The sequence below is a fragment of the Ixodes scapularis genome, unplaced genomic scaffold (genome assembly GCF_016920785.2).
Source record: "Ixodes scapularis isolate PalLabHiFi unplaced genomic scaffold, ASM1692078v2 PGA_scaffold3__209_contigs__length_174095766, whole genome shotgun sequence".
Lineage (NCBI taxonomy): Eukaryota > Metazoa > Arthropoda > Arachnida > Ixodida > Ixodidae > Ixodes > Ixodes scapularis.
In genome coordinates, this window is record NW_024609868.1 from 63,805,325 (window position 1) to 63,833,251 (window position 27,927).

At 43.9% G+C, this 27,927-nt stretch overlaps 1 protein-coding gene across 1 annotated transcript; it reads right to left on the minus strand.

The window, feature by feature from the left end:
- Nucleotides 1-3,045: 3,045 nt before the first annotated feature.
- LOC120847808 lies at nucleotides 3,046-26,916 on the minus strand. The gene is made up of 4 exons (XM_040219685.3): nucleotides 26,857-26,916; nucleotides 24,642-26,551; nucleotides 6,745-7,098; nucleotides 3,046-3,229 (listed from the first exon to the last, which is right to left on the minus strand). The coding sequence occupies exons 1-4, from the start codon at nucleotides 26,914-26,916 to the stop codon at nucleotides 3,046-3,048; spliced, it is 2,508 nt and encodes an 835-aa protein (XP_040075619.3).
- Between the last annotated feature and the right edge of the window lie 1,011 nt (nucleotides 26,917-27,927).

The window sequence follows — 27,927 nt, forward strand, 5'->3', positions numbered from 1 at the left end:
GTATTCTCAACTTTCACGGTCTATAGGGGGCGCATTAGTTCCTATCAAAGTGGCTGCCATCTGGATGATCGTCCTAGTACAGCGCAGCACGAGGTTGATCTGCGACGCCTAAGTAATTCTGATTTTGTATGAGCCTTACCTCATAGTTCCACGTCAGGAAAGTCTAAGCGAGCACTTTCATACGGAAGTCCATCATATTCAGGAGTTAAGCGCGAAACACATGTACGACGAAACCGTCCGATCCGACGATCCGATTGCGCAATACGACGGTCGGAGGCGAGGGTTTTCAACGCTCTCCGATGCTACGAAAACCCTCGCCCCCCAAGGTCATTCCTGCAGTCCGCACGTCGGATCGGAAGGTTTCGTCGTACATGTGTTTCGCGCGTTAGGGAGTGCGATTCTCACACCGCGGTACCACCATCGCTGAAAGTTGCGAGTAATAAGAGGCAAACGTAGTATATGTGTGAAAACACCCATTAATTCAATTAAAAATGTTTGTTTTATTTGTCGCTATAATAGGTCATCTCGACTGGCTGACATTTAGCACGGTGTTTTCTGTTTGGCAAACCAAATTACGAGAGCCGCCATTTTTTTTTTTCTTTTCAGCATTCCGGGATTTTAAGGAGTTCTTTGAAGGAGTGAGCCCCGTTCATTGGAACCATTTGAAACTCGGATATTTTGACCCCGCCTACATGGCTCGCGCTCTCGTCGCGTTAATGACCACTGTGGAGGACCTCGATCGCTGCTGCGCGCCTCCCTTAATTTTGCAGCAGACATTTCACACCATCAAATCTGTTTTTCTCGGCAAGAACAAATAGGAATGTCCATGGGTATGCTGCCATTACGTCACGTGGTACGTGCAGCCATGCAATAACGGCCTTTACGCGTACTTACGCCCATCACAGTAAGTGCGTCCGACGGGAGCATATTACCGGGCAGCAAAAGTTTCGTGTTCCTCTCTTTTTTGTTTTGTTTGTTTGTTTGTTTGTTTTGTCGAGGCGAAAGCAGTAAAGGCGACCTCGCACATGAACGCGCACAAAGATACCAAGAAATAAGGCGCTCTCCAACACCACTCCAAATTCACCAGCGATCCGCGCCCCGGCAGGCTGCTTCTCACCTTTGGTTTCGTGGAAGAGGTGCCAAGTGTTCTTGACGGCAATCATTAAAAGCAACCTCTATTACGGGAAAAGATGATGATAGTGCCAAGGGGGCTCCGCCATTCGTGTGTTTCGTTCGCAGACAGCCGGTTTATACATAACTGGGCCACGGCTGACTGGAGAGCTTGCTTCACCGCAGAGGTCCTCGGGAGTGCTCAAGCATAAAAAAGGTGTTGATCACTCGTACGTGCCAGACAATGTTTAGATAATGGTTTCGTCTTCGTGGAAGAAATATTTGGATTGTAATGTGTTTCGTCGTGTGCTTGCTTCAGATCGGATGAACCTCAGGAATGAGATTTTGGATGATATCCTCAATTAGGGGCGTCGGAAGGCGGGAAATGATGATGTGCCTGTGTGTGTGTGAGGGAGGGGGGGGGGGGGTACTTATCTTTTTCTCCGCTTCTGCTGCCACCAGCTGTTCCGACGTCACTGTTATCAACTAAATATTCCACTCAAATAGAGTCTTCTGCGAAAACGCGCGTCTGCGCCCCTATACTATAGCGTTTCTTTTATTTGAGACATTATGCCAGATCGTCGTACAGTAATAAACAACGTCTTTATTGAATAAATGCTCTGACCGTCACACGTAGCATGTTGCAGACAGAACACGTATGTACCACCTTCGCATCAAGGTAGCCAAATACGAAAATTTGCGTCATGCGAGAGAAAACAAAGTTGGTCAAAAGCGAGCAGTGTTTAGATCTACAAACCGTCAGGAACCAAATCAATTAAAAATGCGCAAAGAAAGCACTTCGTACATCTTCGAACGCCTACGCCCGTTTTTAACAATAAACTTTGGAAATAACATCTTTGGATGCGGTATAAGATGTGACGCCGGTGACTGTACAGCACTAGAGTTTTTTATTATCTTGGTGCTGTTATTGTTGAAGCGATCGGTTTGCATTAACAGAGAAGTTTGAATATTCACTGCTTTCTGCTGCGTTGGTTTCGTCGGCAACCGAATTGCGTAAGCTATGAATATAGGGTTAGACAAACCATCGGCAATTGGGTCATCATGATACCAAACGTTACCTTAATTACCTTACATCTTAGTTTCTGTTTTCCCCATAAGTATTATCCCGCTTCGCGATATATACAAACGCATACTTAATTGCGTGTGGTGCATAAGTCCAGAGCGTTATACACTAATAGTAAAGCACGAGATAGCTGAACGGAGCCAAGCTTGCAAATAATTTGGAAGAACCTCATCTTGAACCATGCAGGTATTTTCTGTACATCGCGGATAAAGTCATTCAGAGTGTTAACTTCATCGTAAGATGAAGTTAACACTTTGATATATATATATATATATATATATATATATATATATATATATATATATATATATATATGTCTTAACTCGGGAAGGCGCCTCCGTATCATGGAACCGATATTGAAACAATCATAACTATTTACAAGCGATTAATTCTCCAAACAAAGCGAAACAGTTCGAACCTTGAGAAAGTTTTGAGAGAAACAAAAGGAAAAAGAAAAGGCGGCATTATCCGTGACTGACACCCACCATCGACACGTATGGTGTATAAATCAGTGGTTCCAACTAGAGTCACTATAGTGGGTAACAGGTGAAGAGTGACGTGGAAGTTCCTCCCACTTTACTCTAACCTGTCGCCGACTATTAATAAGTATTCAAGAACTCAGAATAACTCGCCGTCATTTTGTCTCTAAACTGACACCAAAATATTGTCCGAACACTCGAAGCTCACAACAATGAAGACAGAGGGGCCAGTGGCACACGGCAAGAATCAATGCTGCAACCTGCTAAAGGACCACTATAGCACGTGGTCCTGATTCGAGCGAGGCGAAAGAGGAGTCTCAAGACAGGGTTCCGTCGTCATGTCGTTGGTGGGCCAAGTTACCGAGCACAAAACTAGGACTTTTTGAGGCCGAGCTTGCTATCCTTCGCGCCTAGATAGCAGGAGCAAGCGACTGGCATTCTGAAGGTGTCCATGTGAATGCCTTCTTGTCGCGTCCACACTACCAGCCTGTGCAGGTTGTACTTCTGCACGCAGCGGGAGGACGTTGCCACGTTACTGCAAGTCATACCGGGATTTCTGTAACAAAGGACACAGAGGAACGTCGTTAGACGCTGCCGAACTTCCAAAAAGGTATACATTGGGCGCCGTACACTTATACTGTATATGCATATACATATACATTTTTTTTTTTTTAAGCTTTACAGATTTGTTTAAAAAAAACCGTGAAAGTTACACTTATGCGGTTTGTACAGGTCCGTTTTACGGCCCGGTGGGACATTATGGGGTGGCTAATTTTTGCGATAAGTCGGCTAATTAAATAAAGTTCGTTAACTAACGTTTTAATTAGTGAAAATATACATATGGTTCTAATTACAAACTTACTGAGCGTCCATCGAAAACCACTAACTCCACTCTTTTTAGAACGACTTGAAGCTCGTGGGAAACTCGGGGGCGAGCCAAAGTTACCGTTCTAAGAAGAGTTGATTTATTGATATTCGATGACGCTCAGTACGTTTGTAATTGGAACCATATGTATATTTTCACTAATTAAAACGTTAATTAAGGAAGTTTAGTGAATTATCTGACTTATCGCAAAGATTAGTCACCCACATAATGTCCATCTGGCCGTATAAATCACCTGCGCAAACCGTATAAGTGTAACCTTCACGGCTTTTTTTAAACAAATCCGTAAAGCAAAAAAAAAATAAAAATAAAAAATAAAAAAAGAAACACACACTTTGTATATACCGGGTGTTTTATTTTAGTTCGAACAGATTTATTACAAAAAGCCAGTAAAGGATGCACTAATAGAGTTTAGGGAGGTGAGCTATATACGGCCAGGGGGACATTATGAGGGTGGCTAATCTTTGCGATAAGTCGGGTAATTAACTAAACTTCCTTAGCTACCTTTTTAATTAGTAAAAATAATCATATGGTTTCAATTAGAAACTTGTTGAGCGTCGTCAGAAACCACTATATCAGTCAATTTTAGAACGACTTGAAGCACGTGGAAAACTTGGGGGCGCACCAAAGGTACCACTCGTGCAGCAGGCGCAAAGCTGTAGCCGTGACAAAAAGCGGATGATTAGATAATCAAGCATGAGAAGCGTAAAAAATTAATATATATATATATATATATATATATATATATATATATATATATATATATAGTCACGCTTTATTAAGAAAAGGATGGCGCAACGGCCCGAAAAAGAAATATATATTTATATATATTTTTTTACATTACAAAATTGTTTTGGAGTTGAGGCAAAAGGAAACAGCAGAGCTCGCCTCACTAGGCCTCTTGCACGTGTGAGGGCGGTATTCAAAGTGAATGACCAGAAGGAGTTCCGGCCAAGAGTAACACTCTCGACGGCGTAAAATTAACAATGCGGAAATATTCTACGAGCTCGCCTTCAGCACCCACTAAAGAGGAAGGGATTTCGCTTGCACGCTGCGTGATCGTATCGTACCAATGCTTTGCTCCTTGTTCTTGCGGAGAAAACCAATTTAGGCGATGCGAAATGTATGGTAAAGACTCCAGAAGGTACGCGCGTAGCAGCAGGTACTTCACAATGGCCGCTGATGTGATGCTATTGCGAGACATGCATACCTGTTAACATATAAGCAGTTCTGCTGAGCTTCCTGTTTGCTCTAATGGCAAAGTTAAATATATATATATTTTTTTGTACTCGTTTTTCTACGGTTTTAGGTCCCGCACCTCGGACACCCCTGCACTCTCAGAAATAAGGGGTGTAGTACTTGCACCCTTTGTCCCATATAATACACCCCAAAACTTCAGTTCGGCGTACAGCGCACTGACGTCGAACCGAAGGTACCAACTTTCACGAGCGCCTTGATAGCCGAATTGTACAACTCATTAAAATAGCGAATGTGCGTCTTACTAGGAAGTTTTCGTAGATCGTTTCCGCCGTCCCGCCACGCTCTCCGCAACCCGCTACGATAACCGGAACTCTACAGTCAGGGCTACCGGCGCGCAGGCGCAGCAGCGGCTTTTTCGTTGCTTAGGGGTTAGCGGAGGGGGAAACGCGGTCTGCGGAAACTCCCTATTTTCTACAAAGAATTAATCGGGGTTCTGTTGGCCCTGCTGCAAAACTCCATTGTTTTGTTTTTGTAGTCGTTGATACGTATCTACTTTAGCTGTTTAATAAGTTATATCGCACCGGTTATCAAGCTCCTCGTAAAAGTTGGGACCTTCCATTCGACGGCGGTGCGCTGTAGCTCGAACTTTAGTTTTTGGGTGCATTATATGGGACAAATGAGTGTAAGACTATGCCCCTTTTTTGCAGAGTGTGTTATATATATATATATATATATATATATATATATATATATATATATATATATATATATATATATATATATATATATATATATAAGTGAGAAAAACCCAGAAGAACTGGTACTGAAAACCTTCGTGCAATTCAGTTCTGCGAAGTCATCGTCTGTCGGACTGTTTCAGTGCGTCGGTGTCATGTTGCCCTTCTTATCCGATCGGAGCACCACATGATGGCGTCAAGCAGGCAAATGGGAGAACCGGAAACCGTCAACTTTGAGTGCGCCAGCCCCTCTAACTCTTCCCAATGAGCGACCGCAGCCGAGTGTTCGCCTAAGCTACTAATTGCGGAAAAGAATGATGATGATTGCAAATTTTCTTCACATTGTCACTCTGCTCGACTGCCTCATGTCTCAAAACTAGAAGCATTTTTTACTGTAAAAGTTTGTGCCTGAGTGCTCGGTGCGTATTTTCTATCCTCAACAGTTCGAGGAGACCCGACAAGCACGTTTTCGTCTGCTTGGAACACCTTACGTTGTGTGTTAGGAATATATTTTGTTCCACCCTGCCTCCCAGTGAACTTGTTTACCAGGCCACGGACAAATCTTCCAGTTAGCGGTCCTGTCAAAACGTCATATTTTTGTTTCACTCTCGTTGGGCTTGTAGTATCCTGTCAAATTTGATGTTAGAATGCACCTTTTTGTCGTCTCACAAGGTTCGTTGGTCGCCTCTCACAAACTTTGTATCAATGGCTCTAAGCTAAGCAACTTGGGATTGCCCTCCTGCTAGTGCTAAGTATGCATTGAATTACGCATATGCATTAATAAATATGCATTGAATCTTCTCCAATAAGCATGGTTAAAAAGTGAAAACTAATAGTTTCAATCCAAAAAAAAGTATCTCCTTTGGATTGCAAGCAGTCGACACTGTATCAATGAAATGTTTTTTTTTTCTTTTTTGAAGGAACTATAGAACTACAATAGATACGTTACACTTAGAGTATCGGCACTCCATTCCACAATTCTCTTGTGGGCGGCGCCCTTTTGGTGCTTAGCAGCGATTCCAAAATGCAACTTTCTGAGCTTTTTATACGATATCAGGAGGACGCTCTGGCGTTATCATATTTTTCATGTCGCGGATTGTTTTACCATTTTTGGAGGACTGAAAATCCTTTCCTGCAACTTCAGATGAAGCTTCATATAAAAGGCGACAACGACTTTAAAACACCAACAGGGCCGAAGGGTCGGTACTCTGAAGCCTTGTTTAGTGGATAAGGGGAACCTCGTATACTCACGCGCAGACTTCGGTGCGCACCATCTGCTGGAAGGCGCCTCTTCCGTGTGGGTTGGCCATGTTCACGACCACCTTCCAGTAGCCGTCCACGGTCATGGCCCTGAGCGGCTTGGCGTGCTGCACGAGCGACGGACACGCGTACATCTTGCCGTCGTCCCGCAGCTGTTCCGTCACTGTCCCGTTGGGACTGGACTCGGCCGCCAGGCTGCCCGTGGCGTTCGAGTCCTTCTCCGAAGAGAGTCTGGAGCCGCCGTCCAGGAACAAGGCGTCGACGGACGCCGCTCCGTTGGGTGTCTCGGGCAACAGCCGATGCATCGAACCATGCTCCAGGTCCACGGCGATGTGGAGTGCGGCTCTGCGTTGAAGTCCAGACAAAACACAATTTGGTTGCATCGGCGAACATTTCACCTATCTAAAGTACGTGGGATAGGCACGTCATGTGGTCTCTAATTCGTTATATGAGCTCAAAGTTTGTGTGTATGATTTGAAAATACTCTGCTATTCGCATTTTCTTTAGTACACTCACAGTAGAACATTAGATATTTCTTGTGGAGGTTTGCAGAGTGCTGCAAGACATTAGGGTTGTTTCATTACAACGTTCACGATTGTTTCTATTTCTCTCTATTTTTCATTTCGTGATACAAGGTCGACACAGCGTTTCCACGTTTTTTTTTTTTTTTTTTGGCTTGGTATTTAATTTATTTCCCAGATGTTTTTCTTTGTCTTATTTGTATCACACCGCCAAACATCACGAAAAAAAAACAAAAAAAAAACGACAGAGGTCCCGGGTTTGATACCCGGACCAGGCGGATTTTTTCGGTCGCTCACCAGTCACCTAGCTGTGTTTGGAGATTTATGTTTGTCCTTTGTCCCTCTTGTTCCCCTTCTCCAGGGATTATTTTCATCATTCTTGTCCAGCTCGCTTGCACCTTTGCATTTAATTGCATTATAATTACAGAGAAGGTTGATTTATTGCCCCATTTCCAGCGTGATTGTATGTCTACAAGTGAAGAACAGAGGTCACGTCATAGGCTCATGCATGTTGCTTAGTTTCATGCCTGCTTCTCTTCCTAGTATGTTTCGCAGCGAAATAATTTCGATTTTGAATTATTTATACGCGCAGAGCTTGGAAGAAGCTGACACCTAGAATATAACGCTGCATTATAATGCATTGAAATATTTTAGAAACTGGCAGCGTTAATAAGCCGCCCAATGCCCTCAAAGTTTCTTTCGTGAGAATGAGAAAAATAAGACTTTCAAGGAATAAAAACCCAGAAGTACTCGATTCCAAATTTTCAGCAATTTTTCAAAACCTTTTTTTTTTTAAAGATGAGATTGCGCTCTGCTTTTCGCAATAAAATTGAAATAAAATGCATTCACTGATTAACAACTTAAAAAGTTGTCTGACTTGCAAGTTTTACTCTGAGAACTTGCACTGGAAGCCGCCTCAGTATAAGCCTGTTAGGATCATAGGTATTCCAGCGTCACCACCCAAACGAAAATTGCCAAGTCGCTGGGTTATGGACATGACATTTGATATTTCGCAGAAAAGCTACTGCAAATACTCAGACGGTATCTGATTGATTATAGACAATTCCAATAATCGACTTCTGCTCGCCGAAGGCGATTCTGCCATCCCAATAATATTCTGTCATTCCAATAATATTCGAATAGTAACGCACAGAAGGCAATTCGTAGGCCATTTCGATAATAATAAAAATGGACGTAGACTATTCCAATAATAATGAAATGGTTATAGACCATTTCAATATTCGCCTTCTGCGCGCCGAGGGTGATCCTGCCATTACAATAGTATTGGAATGGCAGCCCGTAAACGGCGATTGTTGTAATGGTTATCGACAATTTCCATAACCTTGGAATGGTTATAGACGATTTCGATATTCGCCTCAAATAAGCAGCAATGTTTGCTTCTTTTTTTTCTGGGGGGAAGGGGGGAGAAGGCATCTTGGTGTTTATTGAAGCTGCACTGCATTTAAGAAATATCGGACACCCTGCAAGCTTCCACAGTTCAGTGACGCGTCATTTTTAGCCTAGGGGCCCTTAGTTCGACACTTGGCGAAAACGTCGGCGAGAAATCTGGCGGCCGCGATTGGCCAACGCCACACTTGACCTCGGCGCCGGCCAATCAGAGCCGCCGAATTTCTCGCCGACTTTTCCGCCAAGTGTCCAGATTAGGGCCCCAGGTCGCTATACATCGGCCGCAGTAGTCGACGCTACAAGCTAATGGAATCGGAATCAGTGAAGCAGCGCCAAAAGCGCGAGTCATTGGGCCTTTTATGTTTATGATTGGTTCAGCGATGAGAGAACACGTACAGAAACATGACGAACACCATGATGGTGCGTTTTTGACGCTCTCTGATTGGTCCCGTTAGTTCGTACCGTCTTAATGGTGAAACATAGTATAGGGAGGTGCTCCCCGTAGTCCGTTTCATTTTGTTCGCTGTTTGTTCGGGCAATAATGTTATGTTCACACTACGGACGCAACGCGCCTATCTTCCATAGCACACGCAAACGTAAGCGCAAGAAGCGAAACGAGTTCGTTCAGATCACGATTGTTTGTAGTCTGAACGAAATCATTCCGCTTCTTGCTCTAACGTTTGCTCGGCGCGTTGCGTCCGTAGTGTAAACATAGCATAACACGTGTAACCACGAGAGTTGGGAATTGTGACGACGTTTCGCGACCCCGGAAAAAAATGGACAGGGGAGACAAAAGACGCAGGATCGTCGGGAGTCGGTCAATGGACAGCTATCGCGCTACCGTATTGATAAAGGGCCATCCTCACGGAACACGACTGCTTCCGTCCTTTGAGGGACACGATTTCGCGTCCCACGCGGGGCCCTGCTTCTTCCTTCCGATGGTGCTTCACGCGCGGTATGTTACCAGCCCGGTGGCCGCGGGCCCGGAAGCGGACGCTACGACTCGCGATCCGAAAAGGGACGGTTCCGCCTGAGGACCGTTCCAGCAGCCCCGGCGTTGTTTCGTGTCACCGTGACGCTGTGTTTGGTGCTCCGTTATGCGTGGCCGCTGCGGTATGCAACCTGCTCTCCGCCGCCGGATGCATCCAAGTGCGCCGTTTCGCAATCCATTGCGCTCCTCCGCTCACGAGCGGCGGCGGCAGAGAAAGTGGCAAGCGAAAGCGTTCCCTCCTCGGTGGACTGCCGCGTGAATCCTTGAAATTCTCAGACGGGCTTCCTACAATACTCCGTTCCACGTTCGGGAGCTTTAGTAGATCGTTCCGATGACTCAGATAACGATGCCCGGCATTCCGCCGACGGCTCGGAGCATGCTCCGTATCGTTATCGGGTATCCACGGTACGATCCGATGGAGGCAACCAAGTGGCGCCAAAAGCGCACTCTTACGGCTCTCGAATTGTCTGCATGCGGAGTGCAAGTTCGTCTGCTTCTTGCTCAAGGGTTGAAATCATGTCAGAATGCCGAGCTCTTATTGGCTGATTTTTTTTTTTTTTTTAAAGAAGAAAATAGTAGGTAGGCCGAGGCATCTGGCATCGAGGTCTACCCACTATCTTTCCAATCAAAGCCAATAAGAACTCGGCGTCGTTCTGACGTCACCGCATCTCCTGCGCGAGAAGCAGACGGCTAGGGTCATAGCAGAGAGGGGAAAAGAGAAAAAAAAATGCACTCCCCCTCTCACCCCGGATGTCCTCCGCTCCGCCGAGTGGGCTGTAGTTAGCGTCCGGGCTGGCGTGCAAACTTTGTTTAAAATCGCGTCTTTTTGGAACTTTCAAGCGCAGATGCGCAGATTTTGATATGCCAGTTGTCGTGTAATATTATGCTAGATAAAAAGACTCACAGGGTCTAATTGCGCTGTTACCTGCATGCAAATAAAAAAATAAAAAAGGTCTTTTTGGCGAAAAGTAAATCCAGTTGCTGTACCTTTTTTACTATACAAAAGTTCGTACTGGTGTAGGCTTTTAGCGACCATGAGTGGAAGTCTGAAATAATAAATAAAACGTGCTCTCCTGCGGCAATACAAGCAGTAGTTGAGGGTAGTACTGCCGGCTGACTGAACTGCTATTTAAGTAACGGAAAAAAGATATGCTAGTTGATCATTTAGCAAAATAAAACAACAGAGAGCTATAGGCTGATTTTGGAGTAGCTACAGCTATTCTAAGAACGCGAACCGCTTCATAACGGCAGCCACGAGCGAGAGTTCGATGTTCGGTAGAGCCCGCCGATACAGCCCAAAGATGGAGAACGGCAACCTCTCGGTTTGTCGTCTGCTAGCGGAGTCGGGCGCGTGCCCTCTCTCTCGTTTTACCCCGCCGAACCCGCTGAACTTCCCGGATATGTGGAGAGGGCGCTGCGGTCGAACAAAATGGTGCCGCCCAGAGAGCGCTAAATGGAATGGTCTATAGGTATGCAATCACCAACTAAAGCAACCGCGAAAAAAAAAATAAAAACACGGGATTGCGGCACATATACTGTGCGTGATTAGTTTGGTGGCTGATGGCAAACGTGCAAATGAAATGAGGGCCGTGGCGATGCAGTCTTGGCGCAGCTTGATTGAGTCCATCGTACCGTAGTGTCGGCTGCTGTTGGACGTAAGCCCACATTGGTTCCCCAAGATCCCAGATCTCCTCGAGATCCCAGATTTCCCTGTGATCCCAGATTTCCCCCCCAAAAAAAATATTTTTAAATTTTTTGTTTATTTGTTGTTTTCAGTTTAAAGGGGGTCTCCGGCGTCAATTTGAGCGTTTTCAACTAAACATATTTTCTGAACAACCACGAAAAACTGAGCTTGGGGAGGACCCCCATTTTAGAGCTTGGATGGTACGCCCAACACATATGGTCTTTTTCAAAATTCATATTTAAATCTAGGAACTGGATTTCTCCAGACGCCATCTCATGGTGCATGAACGTCAGACCATGTGCGTTCCTGGCAAAGTCTTCTATCACACTCGTGATACTCTTTTCGTTCCAAAGCTGATTAGGGGGAAGGAGAACAAGAAAATCATCCACATACAAAAGATATTTATGATGCCTATTTAACATATTTTCTGCCTGAATGTGACAGGCAAATCAGCTATGAGTTAGTAAACATGTTCTTGTTCCCTCTTCTCAGGTTTTGGACGAAGGGAGTATCACAAGTGTGGTGGAAGTCTTTGCGAGGAACGCGCAGGGTCTGACCTTCACGCACCAGGAGATGGCATCTGGAGAACTCCAGTTCCTAGATTTAAATATAAATACTGAGAAATACCATGTGTGTTGGGGATACCATCCAAGGTCTATAACGGGGTTTGTCACCTTGAACTCAACCCACTCAAAGTTAGTAAAAAGAAATAGCATATTTCCTCTTGCTAGTCGCTCTAAAAAACTCCTTGCCACCATGCCGCAGATTCTAGCTTTCAGATACAGATCAACCGCCAAAGAACAGCGGGCTATCCAGATCGTCTCTTGGTGTAGGTTGCCGATAGCCTTGTGACAAAGCTAAAAAGGACCGATCATGCTGCTCCTGCCCCCACCCGCCCCCCCCCCCCCCCCCCAAAAAAAAAGAAGATATTCGCAGTCATCTTTTACATCCAGGCTCTCTACAATTTGAAGAAAGTAGCCACTCATTTTGATGTGCCAGCTGTGTTCTGAGACCTAGCAAACTTTCAACCCTTTGCCCAAGGATCAACAACAAAATAGAAACGAGTGATGCATGCAAAACGAGGCCTGTCAACAAATACGTGGAATGCTTCACATCGGTGGTTTATCAGATTCCGACAACGTGTGGGCGTGTTTACATTGACCAAACCGGCAGATGCTTGAATGAAAGAGCAAGACAGAACGACATTTCAGCAAAGCGAACACCTCCAGGCCGCTTGGCGGTTCACTGCCACAAATGTTGCTGCCAGCTTGAGAGCATCAGGCTTGCCGGGGAAACAAAATGTATCAGTGCACCGTTATTACATCTAATACAAAAGTATTTTGAGTATATTGCGTCATCACTATGAGTAGAACCATAGCCTATGATAGAAGGAATATGTGTTTATCTGTTTTTCCGCATAGGTTCATTTGGCGTAGTAGCGCTTTGTTGTCTCGCCTTTCTTGTCCCATTCCCTGACGCTTTTATTTACGCAGAATGCACCAACAAGCTCACATTTCCATTCTAGTGATTTCCGGGTCAACACAAGGCAAAGCAGCAGACATAGATTTTCTTCGTGTGAATCTTGGGTAGAAAGCCAGGGCGAAAAGAGCTGGTGGGGATTACTCGACACAATCATAGAAACTTTCTGTGTTTGTATTTCGTTTCCGCTTCCTGCAGTCTCGGGTTTGAGTCATGTGACTCATGTCTACAGTAAGCTTGGCTTTTTTTTTAATTCAAGGGCAACTTTAATTCGGAGTTTATCGGTTTTCCCCGCTTTTTACACGACAGCCTCGGTATTAATTTGATCGGTTTATCGGTATTTGCCGGAAACACGAAACCATAATTATTGTTTACGAGTTCCGTAAGCTCCTGCACTGCTTTATTAGACCAATGCCGACTACGGGAAGGGTTTCTCGCGGTTTCCATTCAAGGCAGATATGAGTTCCTCGAGATTAAAACGTGTTTAACAACCCTTGGGTTATATCATGGCCTTCGGCAAGCGCTGATGAAAGTCTGACAGTTTGAGGAAAGCAAACCCGAGAGAAAACAGCTATAGATCCCTGACAAGGCGGCAGATTTTTTATGCAATATTGATGACTACACTCTAGTGTTGTACGTATGCACGCTTTTTTTTTTTTTTACTTTTTGAAAGATAAAGAATGAGCCTACGTTAGCGCATTATACAAATGCGTCTTGGTGTTTCCATGGGAATAAATTTTACGACTTCGGACTGTTTTCGGAGTATAGGTGTTTACGCGTAATTTACGGTGTTTTCCAAGTTGTCAAATCTGGAGAAATAACACACTTTTATTCACGTTAATGAATGATTGTCCAGTAAAATAAACTACCATATTTTAAGTCTTTTGAGGCGAATCTATTCATGAGCCGGCCTCGTTAATTTTTTTTTTATTTTTTATTTTTATTAAAATGAACATTTACTAGCGAGCTTGTTTTCTAAAGACGTATTTAGGGTAGTGAAATACTAAATCGAGGGTTGGCGAAGTTCTGACAACCAAATACCGCGCAAATTGATGACGGCAAGGATAACAACTCACGCCAGTTTCGCAGAACCCGTGTTTGGCTATGGGAGTGTTTTTCGAGCTACACTACTTGGCCTCTCCCACCAAACGGTACATTATAAAAATATCAGAAAGCCGCCCAACGACTGGACAGACGTCTTGTTCGACATTGCAACGCACGTACCTGTAGTAAAAATTTTCATAGATCCACAATTTAACCCAGTAGTATATCCTGTATCCTTGTATCCTGTATCTCTGTATCCTTATCCTTTTACTCAGTGGTGATGCAAAGGAAAACCCTGGTACGCTGACTGAGGAACAGAGGATGGCAATTCTTGATGGCCAAAAGGCCCTGAACTGCAGCATAAACTCAAACAAAGAGAAATTAGAGCAGCATATTACGCGAGAGTCTCTAATGAGAGTCTCTCATTTATTGAAACTAAATTCGAAGCGATTTCGGATTCTGTTCCGAAGCTTAAAGCGTGTGAGAAGTTTGTTCAGTAAGCTCAGTAATCAAATCTTGACGTTAAGCGCCAGAATTGATAGCTTCGATAACAACAACAGACAAAGTAATCTAGTATTGTACGGACTGGACGAGGGCGTGTCTGAAACCAACTGAAACCTACGCTTAGCTAAAAGAAAACGCGATAGTATAAATTTTCGCAAAACAACTGGCTGTAAAGATATTTCCTACTGAAAATATTAATCGGCTTGGGGAGACATGAAGAAGGAAAAATTCGGCGTACTTATAGGATTTCCTGCTCATGATGCCAAAACTGAAGTCACGCGGTACGCGTAGAAGCTGGAAGGCTGTTTGTTTTGTCTTTATCTGATGACTACTCTATGAAAGTAAGAAAAAGGCGTCGTCATCTTTGGGCGAGAAAAAACTAAAAACGAGGATTTAAACAATAAGGACAAATTAACTTATGACTAAATTATAATCAACGGTAGCCTGTTCACTTGGGATGCTGGAAAAGAGGAAGTTGTTGCTTTGAAACATACTTGACGCCTCTATGCTAATAGGAATACTGATCGGAGAAATTTTACAGTGATGTTTCTGAACGGCAGAAGTGTGAAGAATAAAGTGGAGGATTTGTCAGAATTGATTAGCTCTGTGCAAGTTGTTATAGTTTTTGGAACACAGTCTTGGTTAGATGGTTCGATATCAGATCAGCAGGTATTTCCAAGTTCGTTTAACGCCCATAGAAAAGATAGGTCATCACAGGGGGGAGGGTTTTTCATATTGGTGCATAGATCCTTGAGAAGCTATCAACTAAATGTTCCAGGTAATACTGTTGAATCACTGTGGTGTAGTGTTGGTTTGCCTGATAATATCTATTTCACTCAGGGAGTGTTCTACAGACTCCCTAACTCTGCTATTGAGGTGCTTCACGACCTAGTATCTAGCGTTTCCAATGATTGTGTTGTGATTGGTGGCAATTTTAATTTACCAGATATGGCATGGAAAGATGAACACTGTGCATGTAGAACCATGAGTCGGCTGAACCTTGATCTTAAGTGCATTGTGGACAGCTTATCTCTTACGTAATATGATCTTGAACCTACATGAAACTCAAACATACTTGACCTGTTCTTTTGTAATGACCCAACTGTTGTTAAAAAAAAGAAACAAAAAAAACGATGTCATATTTGGTATTAGGGACCACAGCGCTGTTTGTTGGCTTTCGGGTTCCCGCAAAAAAGTTAGTAAAATTAGAAAGGTGCCCTTTTACGAAAAGGGAGATTATGAAGGGATGAGTGCCGAACTACATAATAATTCATCACGATTGAATGCTTGCAAACGAAATGAGTGTGCATGACACCCTTAGGTTTTATTTAAACAAAAAAATTCTCAGTTGAAACGAAAAATAAGTTACTAGCACAGACTCATCGAAGCTAAAAATGCGAGAGAAACCATGGATCACCGGTAGTCTGCTCCGTCTGATAAAGAAGCGCAAGCGTGTGTACGCGCGGTATAAGAACAGCTCGGCACAAACCTAGATAAGCTAGAAGAACCCACGTTAAAGTTTAAGATTACAGCGAGGCAAGCAAAAGAAGATTACTTAGAACGCCTGGAGGGTGGGATAAAAACTAATAACAAACAGTTTTGGAAATATGTGAGACGCTGCGGGCAATCAGCTAGGTATAGCAGATGTCGTGGTTAATAAGAATACAATTACCGATGATCAGCAAAAATCAGAAGCCTTCAATAAATATTTTCAGTCAGTTCTTTTCTCCTACTTATAATGTAAGCTATGATAGATGCTCGCACTCGTTCAGCGTAATGTCACCAATTGAACTTGGTGTAGGAGGAGTGTTGCGACTTCTAAAAAAAATTGACTGAACTAAATAAAACATCAGGCACAGATGGGATCTCACCGAGAATATTAAAACGTTGTGCAGACGCAAGTGCCTTATACCTTTTTATAATATGTAGTAAGTTGTTGAATGATGCTTCTTTACCAGACGGCTGGAAAGTGGCAGGCGTGGTGCCAGTGCACAAGAAAGGGCCCAAAATAGAAATTACAATCTCGAGGTCGATTTACCTAACGTTTATATGTTGTGAATTACTCGAGCATGTTTTATTCTCTAACGTCATAAATCGCCTTAACTTTGAGTCACAACACGGGTTTTGAAAGGGATATTCCTGCACTTCACAACTGACCGAGCTGTATTACGATTTGGTTACGAATGTTGATGGAAGCGGACAGATTGATTGTGTGTTCTTAGATTATAAAAAAAAGCCTTTGTCACAGTACCACACTCACTGTTATTACAGAAATTAGAGCTCCTAAACCTAAACACTGCCAGATTTAAGTAGAAAAAAACATATCTATCATCAGGTCGTGAATGTGTTACTTTGGATGGTGAAACTTGTAATTTTATTGAGGTTACATTTGGCAAGGCTCTGTTTTGGGACCGTTGCTATTTTTGATATTTGTTAATGATAATAATGATAGTATGAATTCGAAAGTACGATTGTTTGCAGATAACTGTGTCGTTTACACACGTATAACAGACGATGAGAGTCCCACACGGTTGCAGGTTGACCTGAATCGAATAGAGCAATATTACAAAAAAGTGGAAGACGGAGCTTAATGTTAAAAATATGTCAAAGTTAGTTTTACCCGCAAGACCAGACAAAAATTTAAACTTGCTATAAGTGTAATAAGGAGGTTGTACCCAGAACCAAGCGGTTAAATATCTAGGTGTCACTTGGAACGCCCACATTGACGATGTTGCAATGAGGGCCGGCTGAGCACTTGAATTCTTAAACCAAAATTAAAAGAAAAAAAAAGTCCACTAAAACTACTAAGAAGCTCGCCTAGCCTAACTATGTAGGACTAGTTTTGGAGTACGCCTGCACCGTCTGGGACCCTTCACAGCGAAATGATGTTGTTGCATTAAAGTGAATTCAGAATCGTGCAGCTCGATTCGTCCTGACTCGGTTCACGACTGTTTTGAGAGTGTCACCAACATGATTAAAGAATTGGGATGGTATCCATTAGCACAACGACGAAAAAATTTGCCCTTGAAGTTTTTTATATGGTGTCTTCAAACAAAACTATGTCTGAAACAGCGTTCTGTGGCAATTAAAAAAAAAAGTTAAAAGTACGCGTGATCGGTGCTTATGATGCGCGAACGCGCGCGAACCCACCGGGCATAACTTTAATTGCCCCAACGCGACAAATATTAGAGTAATTAATCGTGTTGACATTAATCAAATGCAGCTTTTCGAATGCACAAAAAAGTCGAAAGAACGTTTTATTTCAGGCATCCTTCAAGCTTGTTTTTCGCTCTTTACTGATTTGTTTCTCGTTCCGCTCAGCCTGTAATTTTGTTTCGATCTTATAATTTTAGTCAAAGTCAATCTTAACCTATTATACTCTAATATGTAACATATAGTGCTCTTCTGAAGAAAACAAAGAATTATTTGGCGTTTGTCAAGCTCCCAGAGATATTCTGGAAAGTGAACCAGGCATTTCGTCATGCTTATATAAGCAAACAAAAATCCAGCAAAATAATCGCGCGGAACTGAAAACTACCATCAAAATATCAGTGGATGTAAACTTGGGCTTTTATTCCGTGTGGCTTCACTGCTTGTATACTTTGCGACAAAATATATCCTGCGACATGTGCTCGCACATTTCAAGCGTGCCTGAGAGTTGTATCTTGTACGACACACCAAACCCACCTAGACGGTGGTTTTAAAAGCGCAAAGGATTAAGAAGAAAAGGAGAGGACAGGACAGAGCGCTTACTTACAACTGTCAATTTTAATAGAGCATCTAGAGAACAAGGTAGAAGTGAAAGAGAAGAAAAGAAAAGTAAAATTAAATTAAAGTCACTGCTGATACAAAGAACATATCTGGTTCTAGAAATCGAAACAAAAATATTTTAACTTCAGCTAAAGGCAAAGTCCCCTCCTTCTCTTCTTAATTCTTTGCGCTTTTAAAACCACCGTCTAGGTGTTCAATCAACTAGCCCCCCAATTAATTCTGACACCAAATCCATTTTTAAATATTCATAGAATTCATTTTTCGCGTCTCTACATTTAAATATACGTACTTAAAAGTGCCAGTTTCTTGTGATTTTCAGCGGAAGTATTTTCTTTACGTTAGTTACCGATTTTTAGTCGTGCGGGTCTCAGTCGAGCCTAAACGAGCGCTCTATAATGTCAATCGTAACCCGTGTTTTCTTTTGTCAACTGCCTAGCGCATCTCCAGTGAAAGTTAAAAGTGTGTCGCTTCACTAATTAGCGTCAAAACACTTTGTTTTCAGACAGAAACCAACAAAGTGTTGAGGGGGAACAGCTGTTGATGACATGAGCCGCGAGTCGGGTGTGCGGTCACTTCCGCGTCGGGGGATCAACATAGAACCAGGAAGGAAAACGGTTCACAGGGGGAAGCTTTGCCTAGCTTGCTCTTTGACGGACAAATGTTCTATCCTCGTTTTTTTTTTTCTTCTTTAGATAAACCTAATTTTTTATATGTGTGCATCGCACATAAGTGCAGGGAGAAAGAGACGGTACACGCACAAAGGTACGCGCACCTGGATAGTATTGGAATCGAGCCACACTAAAACAAAAATTTGGCTGTCTTGCTCCGGTATTCAATTGAGGCAAAACTGAAAGGTACGAACCAAAGGCGAGGCGAATGAGCGGATGCGGTTAACAACTCGCGCTTCGAACCTTGCATTGACAACATGCGGCATTGTCTGTCGGCTTTATGTGCGGCGGATGTCACCAGGTATATGACCGCAAAACGCATAAGCGTGTTTATGTTCAGAAATCGTGCTCAAATTTGTCAGTGCACGTACCGCGGGTGTAGCATTCTTTGACTAATGCTGACTCGTTGAGCATGCAGCGGTGATGGTGAGAAGTACACCATCACAGGACGCAGAATTACTTAACCTAAACTACGAATACACGACGACGAAGACGTCGGTAGCGCTGTTTATCACCGTCTTCTGCTTATATGTACGCGTTCTTGCAATTCTTACGCTAATTGGACATATCTAGTGCCTCAAAAATAAAAACACGAGGATGCGGAGTAAGGACGTGTGCGGGAAGTGCTCCGCACCTTTTCGTGGGCAACAGTTCCTCGTTTGCTCTGGCCGTTTCCATTGCAAATGCCTACAGAATCAAGGTGACGACTACAATTCCTATATGAACAACGGAGTGAGTACAACATGTGTGCACGACGGGGCAACCCTTAAATGTAATTCATCGGAGCAAGTTCCTCAGGGTACTGAATCTGATTATGAAGATTGCGGGTCATCTGACGCTGCACTGACACACTGCTTCTGCTGTGTTGTAAAGATTTTATTGTCGCTTGCCAAAAAAGTGGACCAGCTCGGCGATACAATTCACTTCTTTCGGGATGAGAATGCGGCCATACGCGGTGAACTGGAAAAGGTGAGCAACCAACTTCCCCTGCTCACTCGTGCCGCGCCTGATACCGTCGATTCCACCGGGATCACAGAAAACCGACCTAGCTATGTCAAAATTGCACGAACCACCCTTTCGGCTGTCTCTCGTCCTGCGGCTTTCTCTTCAAAAGGACAAACCATCACAATGGACACCACAAGATCCCACCATGACCACGCTTGAGCCCCTGCTGGAGTACCAAGCCCAAATGACATCGGAAGTGGTCAAGCAGTTGTTGAGCCCGGTGACGGGTTTAACCTTGTCACTTATCGCAAACGTCGTCCTCCGCCTGGAGTGGGAGCCCCAAGAACGCCCCTTTTGCTTCTGTGCCTCGGCTACCTGCCAAGCGCGCTCTATTTGTCTCCAGGCTTCATCCGTCCATTACTTGTGAAGACCTGAGAAAACCTGTGTCGTCTGCACTGGAGGTAGGCTCGTTCATCTGTACAAAGCTCCGCACCAAGTATGAGTCCTATGCTTCGTTCCGCATCAGCACCACGATTGAAAACGTCAGCCGTTTCAATGACCCTAGCGCGTGGCCTGAGATGCTTGTTTAAGCCTTTTTGGGGTCCATTGCCTAAATCAGTACCTATATAAACTCAGGATAACTTGCCGGTGTGAGTGGTTTACAAATAAACTACCAAAATGTTCATGGTTTTAGGACTCAGTCTGACATATTATTTCATCAATTTTAGTTTCAGATTTTGATGTAATATGCATTATCTTGACCCACCAGTTCAATCTCCAGTTGTGAATGCTTTGCCTGACGTTCATTAACGTCAAGCTTTTTGATGTGACCGTGACTCGATAGGTTTATCTTCGACTCTAGGAGGGGGCGCACTTTCTGCAGTGCTGAAGCCTTTGTCGTGTTTTAGACCAACTGTTCTTGAGGTAAATGAAAGCGTTTGGATTGGAGTTAAAGTCGCTAATATCCCTACTATGCTTATCGGAAACTACTACTTCCCACTTTGTTTTTGCCTTATTACACTAAGTCATATTTTAGATCACATTTATACGTTGTTTGACTTTTCAACTTACAATGAGTTAATCTTCGGTGATTTTAACTTGCCTAGAATCGAATGGGATTCGTATACTTATTCAGTTACAAACAGAGTTCTGGATGCGAACAGGAGCTAATCGATTTTGTGAATTTTTATTGGATGGGACCACATTAACCACACTACAAATGCTGCCGGAAATATCCTTGACCTTTGTCAAACCAACATCCGAGAGGCCCCGGAGGGCATTATTACCGATACTTTTGTTCCTGTAGACAAGCGGCATCCTCTTTTCTCAGTAACCGTTGCATTCCCGTTTGTTAGAACGTCGAATGCGCAGCCTCCAACGTACAACTGTTTCCGCGGCGACTACTTCGGGTTATACATGCATTTGAACAACACTGACTGGGACGACGTTTATCAAAGTGATGATGTTGACCTTGCTGTTTCTTTGCTAATAGATATCATGAAGACTACTATGGATCGCTTTATACCGGTAAAACGAAGTGGCCGAGGTAAATTTCCCTTGTGGTTTTCACGTTATCTCCGCTAGGAATTGGTCCTGAAATCTCGGTTTCACAAGAAACACAAGTCTCCCGGTTTGGAAATAGGGCACTCCTTATTCAAGGAACATAGTTATATGGTGATGTTGCTCAAAAAAGAGATAAACAGATATGAAAGGTCTCTATTGAATCTGACTTGAAACGCTGTCCTGACCGAGTTTGGGAATATGTTAGATGCAGCAGACCATCTAATATATCTGAGGCCATCATGCAGAAGACCATCTCAGGTTACACTTCTGACCCGGGTGTTTGTAATATGTTTGATAAGCATTTCTCCTCTATGCGAAATCCCATCACACCCTTGTCGGCTATTACAACCACGTGTCAAGATACGTTCCGCCGTATGTTCACACCTAAATTGACTTATGATGAAGTGTTTTCTGCAATTAAGAAGCTTGTTCTAAAAAAAATCCTGTGTGAAAGACAGGATTCCTGCCTTCATAGTCAAAGGGTGCTGTGAAATACTGACTCCTGAGCTGTTATATATTGTCAATATATCCCTTAAGATAAGTACATTCCCCTCGGCATGAAGCAACGCTTTAATTGTGCCAGTTCACAAAGCTGGAAGCACCATGTGTGTCGAAAATTATAGACTAATTGCACCGCTCCCTACCGTTTCTAAGGTCTTTGAAAAATCAAATTTTTAAGCATATCAGTTTCCATTTGAAGCGCATGCTCACTCTGTGCCAGCATGGTTTTTGCCACGAACGATATATTGAGACAAGCCTTATAACCTTCTTGGAATGTGCAAAACATCTCGTTGGGTCCCGAGCGAAGGCATATGTAGTTTATTTTGACTGTTCTAAAGCGTTTGATCGTGTAGATCACACCCAATTGTTAACACAGTTATCTACCCTTGGTGTTGCTTTAGGCTTTTGTAATTGGTTTGAAAGCTATCTCAGGGATCGCCCGAACACGGTATCTTACTTAGCGCAGAGGTCTTCTCCTTACGTCCTAAAATCCGAAGTGCCGCAATGATCTAACCTTAGACCTCTACTTTTAATATATTTGTAAATGACCTTGCGACTAGTGTAGGCAATTCAGAGGTGCTTCAATTTCCTCACGATGTTAAAATTTATCTTAGCATTACACTACTGCAGACTGTGAGCTATTGCAACTTGACATTCATGCCATACATTTTTGGTGTAATACTAATATGTTATCTTTAAATCCCATAAAAACTTAAATTGTTTCTTTTTCATGCAAGACTAATTACATTATACATTAAATGTCTCTGACATATCGAGGTGTTCAGTTGTGTGTGACCTGGGAGTTTTGATTGATTTACGCCTGAAGTTCGGTGCTCGTATTAGTAAAATTCTCAATGATTAGTTTTGTTTGCTAAGCGTAATATCACGTATTACTCAAAACGTCCACAGCTATTCGTGTATACTTCATCTTTTTCGCTCACTAAATTTGTCAAAGTTAGAATTTTCTTCAATTGTATGGAATTACCTGGACGTTAATCAAACCCACCATTTGGAATGTGTGCAATGACGGCTTGTTCGAATTGTCTATGATAGCAATATCGGACGTAACCTTTGTTATGATTATGTGAGCATTTTAGAATACTTCGTTTCTCGCCTCTTTCTGAAAGAAGACTATTCGTGATTTAGTGTTCCTTTCAAAGTACTCAATGCTCTTATTGAGTTCCTTTTTCTTATTTGTTATTAATTGTTATTATTGAGTTCCCAGACGACAAAATAGACACAATATGCCTTATTACCCGCACTCCTCACAATCCGAAACTCCCTTGATACGTATGCAACTTCTCTAAAGTAAGTCAAATAACGCTGACATCGATATTTGGAATGCCCTTTGAAATGATTAAAAAATGTGTACGATCAGTAATTGCTCATTTGGTCGTGACCATATTTGTTTCTTTTCTTTTTATTGTTATAAACTATGTGTACGTGCAACCCTATTTAGGCCTTTAAGCTGTTTGGGAGCACCATAAATAAATAAATAACATTGAGCAGTCTTTACAATCTAAGTGAATACCAGAAACAGCTCCAAGAAAAAGGGTAATATTTTTTTTCTTTATCATTCGTTGTTGTATCACAGATAACTTGAAAATAAAAGTCATGTCCATATATCTGCAACCATTCAGAAACCGCAACTGACCCTCCCTCATTACAGGATATTACTATGCGTAAATGTGTTAAACTCAAAAACAAATTTAGCAGTGAGGTAGACTTACAAATGTAATAAAACTCTTTTTTTTTTTTTCCAGCAGGAAGTGGGAAGGTAAATGTTGCCAGAGTTTGAGATATCCAAGTTTCGATCTGTGAGTCACTAGAAATGGGATTCAACGCGCTGCAGAACCCACGGGTCCTGGGTTGGATCCCCGTTCCTGCCCGCTTTGATCTGGACGGTCATCGTACCGGCGTGTTTGTGTAATCACTACTGCGTTGTGCACGTTGAAGACGCCAGGCTAGCAGTTGTGACGCGCAGGCTACACTTCTCATCTACGTACAGCGGGTGACATCATACGTTCCTTGGGGCAGACTACCTTGCCGCGCTGTCTAAACTTCCCTTCAAGAATTTGCTTAAAGAGGACTACGGCGCCACTTGCTGGAATTACAAAATCCATTCATATTAGCTGGAATTTGACAACGCTTTGTGCTCTAGAAGCTGATTGCGCAATTGCCACGCAAACGCAAATGTTTTTTTGTTTTTTTAGGACAGTTTGATTTTTGAGTTGAAAGGATCCCTGCACTGAATTTTCAAAAATCGTTTTATGAAAGAAGATAGGAAGCATCGTCGTCTTGAGCAGAAAGATAGTTAAGTTAGACGAGAAAATGCTTCTAACTTAGTAAATGTAATTTATATTCAGGTAGAGACCATTTAGTGTATCTCGTACACCCTAAAAATGGTTATTGTTGCAGCTAAACCTCTGGCTCTTCATACAAAAAGGCTGTATAAGTCATAATGTTCATTAGTAACTGACACTAAAGTCGACGTACAAGCAGGTTTCGTATACCAAAGCCGCGATTTTAAAGTTAATGCGTTTAGTTATTGTGATAGAGAAATAGCCCTAGCAGAATTATTTGCACAATCTTAAGAATAAAAATAACAAGATACAATTGTCCTTCTGATCTTAGACGTAAAGTGAGCGAGAAAGATACTTTGTTCACTAGGTCTGCTACGCTCATATTAAGCACCACCGTTATGTAAAAGAAGTAATAATCGCATGCTGTATATATAAAAATAAATTCTTTTTTCATATCGGAGTTTATAGTTGCGAAAGAATAAGGTTAAGAATGGGGTCAACACTTACTGAGGATATTCGTCATCCTGAAGGCAATAGGGAACTTGTTTGCTGGCATTGGCGCAACGAGGAATGACGTCAGGTCGATAGGAATACATGCTGTCGTGCGATGCCGACGTGTATCCGAAATCGGCATTCCGACCGGGCCCGTAGCTAGCCCTCTTCTGGGCCAATGGGAAGCCGCCTTCCAGCCTGAAGACTCCAGGATCGTTCTGGTACAGCGGCCGCCGAATCCCCGTCGGACTTGACGACCTTCCGGTCTTGGGATTCACCGGCGGCGGTGACTGGGGAGGGTAGCCTAGCACCATCCTATCCGGGTAGACGTTGTACGAGGGTTGGACCGGAATGGCTCGACCGTCCCTGAACTCGACGAGTTGGTTAGGAGTGAAGCTGTTGGCGAATGCCTCGTCCGGACTCGTGATCAGCCTGTCGTTGCTAGGTATCGGCAGGAATCTGTATCCCCGCGCAGCTGCGCCGTTGGGAACGTAGCCGGCTCCGGCTAAGGACGCGAGACCGGAAGGATTGTATCCCGCAGAATTGAGGTTCTGGACGGGTACGTAATTTTGGTAGAGGAGTCCAGGGTTCGTTCCGCCTTGGGGAGAACCCTGACCTAAGGGTTGCTGGTTGCCGTGGACGCGGCCATTTCCTGCGAGCCTCTGCAAGGCTTGGTTGAACGATTGAACTTGGCCGACCTGTGGCGGGTTCTGCCCGATGGGAAACGCACCTCTGAAATACCTCGGATCCACTTGGTAGCCGTCGTCATCACCGGTGTTTCTCGGGTAACCATTATTAGAGACGTAATTTGGGTACGCCGGTTGCTGTATTCCGTTGAGGTAAACCCCTGCTTGTGGGCGACCTGCGTTCAGACCCGGAGGTCCCTGCGGCTGATAACCTGTCTTATACTCGCCGTTAGGTTGTTGAAAGACGGGCGGCTGCGCGTTGAAGCGGGGCCCCGGAACCGGGCTCTGTCCCCCGTTGGGCACCGGGTACTGCGCGAGCTCGGGCCTTCTCGCCTGAGGAGTGTACGGATCATAACCTCTTGGGTAGGCTTGCTGCAGAACAGATTCTGGCACGCGTCGTCCGGGTCCGGAGTAGCCGTTCTCAGGGTTGCCAGAGTTGGTGGCACTTTGAGGGTGTTCGGACTGTTTTGTTTGGTTAGCCGTAGGAACATTGAAGGCCGGAATGCTGATGGTGGGAATGGTTCCGTTGGCTGCTGCGTTCTTGAACGCTTGCGCCACAAAATCAATGTCTCTCTGGCTGAAGAACCGAGGTATACCTTTTCCCCTAAGAACGTCCAACGGACTGGGACCCCCGTAGAAGTCTGGGGGTGGCTGGTAACCGTAGCCTGGTCTCGGAACGGGCCTCTGCAGTCCTGCAGACGGCGGGATACCAGGCGGGTCCTCGCTCGGAGAGGGTCCAGTGGAGGGTCCTCCCGAGTCATAATCGGGCTGAAGCTGTTGCTGCCCCTTAGGGAACCTCTTGACGATTACAACGGGCCCCTTCTTGCGACCCGTGAAGAAGGAACTTGGATTGAAGTCGGGTTCCGTAGGCACCACCTGGGGCACGTTTCCGGTGCTGGCCACGGGACGTGGCCTTAGTAAAGGCGGTGGCGGGAAGACTGTCGTAGTGGGGGGCGTGGCGTCGGCCTGATCCTCCAGTGTCGCTTTCTTGAAGTCAGGCACGGCGTTCAGATGACTTTCGGTACTCGTAGCTTGCTCTTCTAGCAAGGCCTTCAGTCGTCTGCTCCCAAAAAGGGGCTTCCTCTTGGCAAATACCCCGCTTATGGGGCGGGAGCCATTTTTATTGAAGCCAGCGGGTCGATGCAACTTGAACGAAAGCGCAGGTTTGATAGTTGTGGCTGTAGTTGAGTCCTCCTTGTCGCAGCGAACCCCAAAGATCAGGACCAGTAACAGGAACCACTGCAAGAGGAATGGTGAAAGAGAGGAGCATAGATCATGGTCTTTAGAAGAATTACATTGTTTTAGTGAGTTCAAGTTAATGTGTGACAAGGTTCACTCACTGCCTATTATATACAACTATAGGTGCCTCTTCCCACCAGAATGGTACACGACAAACACTTCTTGCGGACATGTCCAATACACATTTGCAACCTTAGCCACAAAAAAAGAAAACATGTCTGTGAACAACTGCGGAAGATTGTTCGTGTAGCCAAAATAATTAATTGCGTTTAGTTGTGTTCAAAAATAAATGCTTAAGCGCTAACCTTTTTTCTTTTTTTACAGTTTACGTTTTTTGGTGTTACATGAGCGTCGATCGGCGACATCTTCCTCCCCCTCCTTTTTTACTTTTTTTTTCTCTTAGTTGTACCTTTGAGTTTTCACTCAGTTGTTCAAAGGTTTCGGCAACAAATCAAGAATCTGATTTCGTGCGCAGACATTTAATTTTAGAAGATCGCATTGACAATCTTCTATTACGTATTTTATTTTCTGCTTCCTTTCCTTTCTAAACCTTTTTTCTTTCATCTCTTCACTCCTCCCTCACAACACAAAGTAGCCAACCGGAATAATTACCTCGTGTTAAATTCTGTCTTCCTGTTCTGTACTTCCTTCCTTCCTCCTTAACTCACGTGCATTTAAAACGGCTTGTGGCGAATCACCTTGCGATCTCGTTTTCAACTTGCCCGTGCCACGCGGCATGAGCTGGTTTAAGGATTCGATAAAGTATAAAGGCATTCGGTTTGAAAACCTTTAGAATGTCCCTTCTATTTTGGAATTAAAAATTTCAGACGCGGGAAGTAGGCATGCTTAGTCGCTTTCTATAGGCCCCTTTCGAAAGTCACATGACGATTGAAAGAAGACCTGATTTTTGGTACAATGGTGGAATAACCGTCGTCACTGAACGTGCGAGTAGAGTGAGCGGGTAGCTTTGACTTGTGCTCCCTCTGCTCGAGGGCTCGGGCAGCAAGGGCGAAATCGAATGCAAAAGCTTGCACTCGTGTCCACCATTGTACAGGGATTCCACAGATTCCAACAGAGGGCACACTTTCGAAAGGGGCCTATACACGTATGCACCGGTCGATTCTCGCAGAGCCGTATATGTAGAGAGTTTGGTCAATGGGAGGTGCGGGCAGAGCCAGGGCGTGCGGCAGACTCGGAAAGAGGGCTTGGCATGCTCTCTTGACCAACCAGAAGCCGAAAGAAATCCCCTAGCGGTGGTAGCGAAAAGCAGTTCTGATCAAAAGTCTATGTTCGCATATGGTTTTAATAAGCGCATAAGAGTAAAGTGGAGTAACTCTTCGTGGTTGAAAATAGGGTTCAAGTGTTGTTTTGATCAT

Coding starts and splice junctions, on each gene's coding strand:
- LOC120847808 (XM_040219685.3), bottom strand. CDS start 26,916: ATGTCGCCGATCGACGCTCATGTAACACCAAAAAACGTAAACTGTAAA. Junction 26,552..26,856: donor ACTGTAAAAAAAGAAAAAAG/GTTAGCGCTTAA, acceptor TTCCTCTTGCAG/TGGTTCCTGTTACTGGTCCT. Junction 7,099..24,641: donor CAGGATGACGAATATCCTCA/GTAAGTGTTGAC, acceptor ACTTCAACGCAG/AGCCGCACTCCACATCGCCG.